Source organism: Galeopterus variegatus, unplaced genomic scaffold, assembly GCF_000696425.1.
Source record: "Galeopterus variegatus unplaced genomic scaffold, G_variegatus-3.0.2 Scaffold236, whole genome shotgun sequence".
NCBI classification, from domain to species: domain Eukaryota; kingdom Metazoa; phylum Chordata; class Mammalia; order Dermoptera; family Cynocephalidae; genus Galeopterus; species Galeopterus variegatus.
Window position 1 is genome coordinate 284,232 of NW_007726347.1, and position 6,591 is coordinate 290,822.

Consider the following 6,591-nt stretch of genomic DNA (forward strand, 5'->3'; position numbering starts at 1 on the left):
GGTCTGTATGTGGGATCCGAACCCTCGGCGGAAGCGCCACCACGCTCCCAAGCGGCGCACTGTAGCAGTGCGCCACCGGGCCGGCCCCTTATCTCAAATTCTTATAAGCTACTACTAAACTTTGTCTTAAACAAAATTTATTTCTTAAAAAGTTACAGAGATCCCACTCCTTATTACCTTGTGCATATGTTTCTAAATGTGGATTGCTTCTGTAAAATTAATGCCAAAGAGGAAATGAGATGAAACTGAGATAGAATAACTGGAAGGTCTGGAAAGTAAATCTCAGAAAACAATGCCCAGTGGAAAAAAATTCCAGAGAAAGAATGAAATTATGTATTCTTATTCTATGAGAATAATGAAAGGTGAGGTAAATGAGTTCAAATTTTACCATTTTCCTTTCTGGCCATATCTATCAATGCGAAAAATGACTTCGTGTTTGTTTGAGAACTAGTGCTGACAATAGACTTAATCAAGTTTCCATTCACTCTGGCTCTCTATAGAAGGTACATACTGTATATACACCCCAGGTTAAGACACAAGGGAGAAGTTTTTTGTCCCCTTTTCCCCCTTGTGTTAGAGTGCTGTTTTTATTTGAGGGAGACTCTCAGTAAGTTAGGTTTATTTATATCATCTTTAAATTTAGTATGTAAGAAAGACTGTACAGTACCTGAGACTACATCATGCACAAATGGGACAAAATGATAATAACTAATATTTATCAATGCTTACTATGTGCCAGGGTATGTTCTAAGGAGTTCTTGTGTATCAATTAAACTTTGTGAAAATCCTATGAGGTAGGTTAAGGTGCCCAAAATTACCCAGCTAGTAAATGGCAACACATTAGCGATGATAAAGAAAACTGAAAGAAAAAAAAAGCACAGAGTCAAGCTGGTTTTATGTTAACAACAGCTGATTAAAGCAGCACCATGAAGAATTACATTAAAACAAAAAATTGAAAGAAAATTCACCTAAAATGCTAACAATGGTTACGTTTAGATATTAGAACTATGGTTAATTTCTTTTCTTTTTTTTTTTTTTTCCTTTTTGTCTTTTTTACTGACCGGTAACGGGATCGCAACCCTCGGTGTCGCGCCCGTACCGGGGACCGGCAACGGGATCGCAACCCTCGGTGTTGCACCCGCGCCACGCTCAGCCAGTGAGTGGGAACCGGTCTCCACATGGAATCCGAACCCTCGGCGGGAGCGCCGCCGCACTCCCAAGCGGCGCACTCTCCAGTGCGCCACCGGGCCGGCCCAATTTATTTTTTTAATTCCTTTTGCTTTTTGTCTTTTTTCGTGTCCGGCAACGGATCGCAACCCTCAGTGTTGCGCCCGTACTGGACCAGACCGGCAACGGGATCGCAACCCTTGGTGTCGCGCCCGCACCTCGCTCAGCCAGTGAGCGGGAACCGGTCTGTATGTGGGATCCGAACCCTCGGCGGGAGCGCCACCGCGCTCCCAAGCGGCGCACCGTAGCAGTGCACCACTGAGCCGGCCCTTAATTCCTTTTGTATTTCTGTAATTTTATACCCTTAACATATATTTATATAATTGGAAAAAAATGATAAATTCTATTTTTATAAAGGTGATTGTACAATCATGCACACAGGTTGGAAAATAACAAACTAGGGATCTTCTTCATCAGATTACTGTAAACAAACACATAAACCCACTCATGAAAAATCCTGCAATTCAAGATCTCTTGATCATAAGATACAACCAAGTTATTTCAACCTTTGTGACACCAAAGTATGAGAGTCATACAGGGGTCTTCAAAAATTTCATGGAAAGATTTGTATTATCTTTTAATTTAATTTCTCATGAACTTTTGAAGTATGCTTGTATTTATTCACGACTATCTTTATCAAAACCAAGGTTAATATAATTGATTTAAGTTTTTTCTCTTATGCAATGCAGTGGACTAAATGTCCCTCCCAAACACATTGAAGCTAATCCCCACTGTAACTGTTGAGGGTGGGAAAACCTATTATGATCAATGAAAGGTGGGGCCTTGAAGAGGTGATTAGATTGTGAAGACCATGCCCAAGTTCATGGATTAATTCATCTGATAGTTTAATGATTGTCATGGGCATGGTTTGGAGGAATTTAAAAGGAGAGTACATGAGGAGCTATCTCTCTCTCTGCTCTGCCATATGAGACCCCTGTGTCACTGTCACCGCCAACAAGGCCTTTACCAGATCTGTTCCCTGGACTTTGGACTTCCCAGCCTCTAACACTATAAATAATAAAAATAAATAAATTTCATTTTCTTACAAATTACCCAGTTCTAGATATTTTGTTATAAGCAACAGAAAAGGACTAATACACCTACGCTGTAAGAAAATAATCTGCTTTAACTCATCATCCTTAACCAAAGTAAAAAGGATCTTAGATGTATCTTGCAAGACTGAATATAGTTTGCATTGAAAATCATGCCTCTAGACCTGTATTATTTAACAGGCTAATAGCCACATGTGACTATTTAAATGCAAACATATTTAAATAAAATAAAATAAAAAATTCAGTTCCTCAGTTACACTAGCCACATTTCAAGTGCTGAAAAGCCATACAGATACAGAACATTTCCATCACTGCAGAAAATGTTATTGGCCTGTGCTACTCTAAATCTTTCCCCTGGAACCAGAATCAGGCTTAAAACATAGTTCCTGACTTAACACTTTATAATTCAAAACATTTGTAACTAAAAATTTTTTAATTTATTATGAAAAACTGTTTATAAAGGTCAAGATGCCAAATTTATGCCTAAAACTCTAAAAATTGATTCAAGTGTTTCAAACATTTAAAATTATCTAAGGGATAAGCTAACTATACTGATCTAACCACCACACATTGTATACAATTACTGTAAATCAACGTTGTACCCCACACATATGTATTAAAAAAAAATTATCTAAAGGCAGTTGCATCTCCTAAAGTTGCTTTATTATAAGCATAAAAACTCCCATTGTGTATGAACTATATTTTATGAACTAGGATAGAAAGAAGTAGATACCCTGGGAAAAATAAGAAGCCATTTCATGAAAACTGCAGAGTTTATTATTATTATTTTTTGTCTTCACCCCCCCTTTATTTGTTTGTGTGTTTATTTATTTATTTATTTTTAGCTCCCACAAATAAGTGAGAACATGTGGTATTTCTCTTTCTGTGCCTGACTTGTTTCACTTAATATAATTTTCTCTAAGTCCATCCACATTATTGCAAGTGGTAGTATTTCATTCTTTTTTATAGCAGAGTAGAATTCCATTGCATAGATATACCACAGTTTCCTTATCCACTCATCTGATGATGGACATTTGGGCTGGTTTCAACTCTTGGCTACTGTAAACAGTGCTGCAATAAACACTGGAGTACAGGTATCCCTTCAGAATGATGACTTCCATTCATCTGGGTATATTCCCAGCAGTGGAATAGCTGGGTCATATGGGAGGTCTATCTGTAATTGTTTGAGGAACCTCCATACTATCTTCCATAAAGGCTGCACCATTTTGCAGTCCTACCAACAGTGTATGAGAGTTCCTTTTTCTCCACAAACTGCAGAGTTTAGACAGATTTCATCCTAATTACACTACAACAAGCCAACAAATACTTTCTTTTTTTTTTTTTTTTTGTCTTTTTCGTGACCAGTAAGGGGATCGCAACCCTTGGTGGGTTGTCGCCCCAACCGCACTCAGCCAGTGAGCGCACTGGCCATTCCTATATAGGATCCGAACCAATGGCAGAAGTGTCGCTTCGCTCCCAGCGCTGCGCTCTCCCCAGTGTGTCACGGGCTCGGCCCCAACAAATACTTTCTTTTTTTTTTTTTTTTTGTCTTTTTCGTGACCAGTAAGGGGATCGCAACCCTTGGTGTGTTGTCGCCCACACCGCACTCAGCCAGTGAGCACACTGGCCATTCCTATATAGGATCCGAACCCATGGCAGAAGTGTCGCTTCGCTCCCAGCGCTGCACTCTCCCCAGTGCGTCACGGGCTCGGCCCCAACAAATACTTTCTAATCAAATAAATCTTAAGATAAATCAATGATATCTAATAGCACCATTAATGCAATTTCACCATCACCAAAGAGCATATGTGTGCATTAGCATGTAAAAGCACCCCATGGGTAAGGAGTACATTACCCAGATTCTCTTTATTTATATCCAACCTTTTTAAGAAATTAATTAGGATCTACAGGTAGGGAGAAGAATCAAGAGTAAAACATTAGGTACTTTCAACTTGAACCAATATTTTGCAGACCTCAAATTGAGACCAAGAGATCGCCGAAAGAATGACATTTATGGTAATCTCCAAATCTCTGTTTGCTGATGCTGTTAAACTACAAAATAAACAAGATGACATAGAGCTTGAAGGAAATGGTTACCGTAGGAATTGCAACAAAAGCAAAAATATTTAAATATTATATTATTTTGGGGGAAAAAACTAGACTGCGAGATAGAATCCATATGGTTGTAATGGAAATTATAATGTTCATCTACTATGTAACAACAAGCAAGATTTTACCTTTATTTTACCTCAATTTCCTTATCTACTTGTTTCAGAAAATTACGGACAAACCCAGGTAGATAATGATTAATCAAAATTACACATGGATTTTACTCTTAATGTGTTATTTTAATTCTTGGTCACTCCTTTTAGAATGGTTCAATTAAATACTCCCAATATTTCTCAATTTACATAAAGTTTAGTGAAATATTGTTTGTTTGTTTTTTTTTCTTGGAGTCAGGGTCTCACTATGTTGCCTAGGCTGGAGTGCAGTGGCTATTCCCAGATACAATCCCACTGCTTATCAGCACGGGAGTTTTGACCTGCTCCATTTCTAACCTGGACCAGTTCTCCCCTCCTTAGGCAAATTGTTGGTCCCCCATTCCTGGGAGGTCACCACACTGATGCCAATCTAAGTGTAGACACCTGACTGGCATAGCACACTACAGCCCAAAACTCTGGGGCTCACATAATCCTCCAGCCTTAGCTTCACGAGTACGGGAAAGTGCTACCACGCCCGCTGGAAAATTCTTATAAGGAGAAAAAAAAAAAAGAAAGGATATTGTGCTAGTGAGGAGAAGCTTAGGGAATCCAATGCAAGAAGATGGTAATCATCTTCAATTATAGTGACAGTTCACTTACCCACCTGGCTCACTTACAGTGGGAATGTTATTAAGTTATGATGATCCACTGCTTTTAGCATAGTTCTGCTTATAAGCAACAGAACAAAATGTGGGCATAAAATCAAACTGCTGTAGGGAATTGGGTTCAGACTCTCTCCCCCACTGCAAGATGCCATATACCTATTGCCATAGCCCCCCTTGAGTAAAGACTGCCTTACCATCTATTAAAAAAAAAAAAAAAAAAAAAATCAACTGTTACAATATGGAATGCAGCCTGACATCTCACTTTCACACCAACTCAAAGTAATAACTACCCTAGGTAGAGGAAAGTAATTCATGAATGCTTTAGAAACCTTTTATAGATAGTAAATCTGGTAATCGCAGATACATCCTAGGTGCTTAACAAATACTCATTCTATGGGACTGTGCTACTCTAAATCTTTTTGCCATATGATAAAGATACCTAAAATTTAACTAAAGACACAGTGGATAATTATTTTAGGCCTAATTTAACAGAGCAAATATACCTAACCTAACATATATAAAAATTACCAGATATGGGCCGGCCCGGTGACGCACTGGATAGTGCGCCGCTTGGGAAGCGCGGTGGCGCTCCCGCCCGAGGGTTCAGATCCCACATACAGACCGGTTCCCGCTCACTGGCTGAGCGAGGTGCGGGGGCAACGCTGAGGGTTGCGATCCCGTTGCCGGTCCCGGTCCGGTACGGGGGGGGCGACACTGAGGGTTGCGATCCATTGCCGGACACGGGAAAAAAAAAAAATTACCAGATTAAAAAAAAAAAAATTACCAGATAACCAAAAAATACCAGATTAATTGCTTCCCTTAGGATTTCACATATGAAATAAAAATCTATAACTTAGAACACAAACTGAGGTAAAATATTGATCAAAACGCAATCCACAGTAATGAAGAACAATGCTTACCTAGTTCAATACATGTTATTCCAAGAGACCATACATCTACTTTGCCATCATATTGTCCTTCATCCATGGCTAAAATTACTTCTGGGGCCATCCTAAAACATAAAATGTTAATGTCAAGTAAAAAAATGAATAATATTCTTTGAGAACATAATGACTATTTACATGCAGAACATACTAGTCTGAATTCCAGCTAATATATTTGGACATAAGAATTTTGGGCCGGCCCGGTGGCGCACTGCGCTAGTGCGCCGCTTGAGAAGCGCGGCGGCGCTCCCGCCGAGGGTTCGGATCCCACATACAGACCGGTTCCCGCTCACTGGCTGAGCGAGGCGCGGGGACAACACTGAGGGTTGCGATCCCGTTGCCGGTCCCGGTCCGGTACGGGGGCAACACTGAGGGTTGCGATCCGTTGCCGGACACGGAAAAAGACAAAAAAAAAAAAAAAAAAAAAAAAAAATTTTTTAAATGGGAATTAAGGGCATTAAAGGTTGGGGGAAAAAAATTTGGCAAAAAAAAAAAAGGGGGG

General features: G+C 39.7%; 1 protein-coding gene across 1 annotated transcript in view; it reads right to left on the bottom strand.

The window, feature by feature from the left end:
- TAOK1 (TAO kinase 1) overlaps window positions 1-6,591 on the bottom strand; it is a 94,449-nt gene that overhangs the window by 47,403 nt on the left and 40,455 nt on the right. The window contains exon 7 of the mRNA XM_008566343.1: window positions 6,066-6,157. Within this exon, the coding sequence (XP_008564565.1) occupies window positions 6,066-6,157 (92 nt within the window). The remainder of the gene's footprint in view (window positions 1-6,065; window positions 6,158-6,591) is intronic.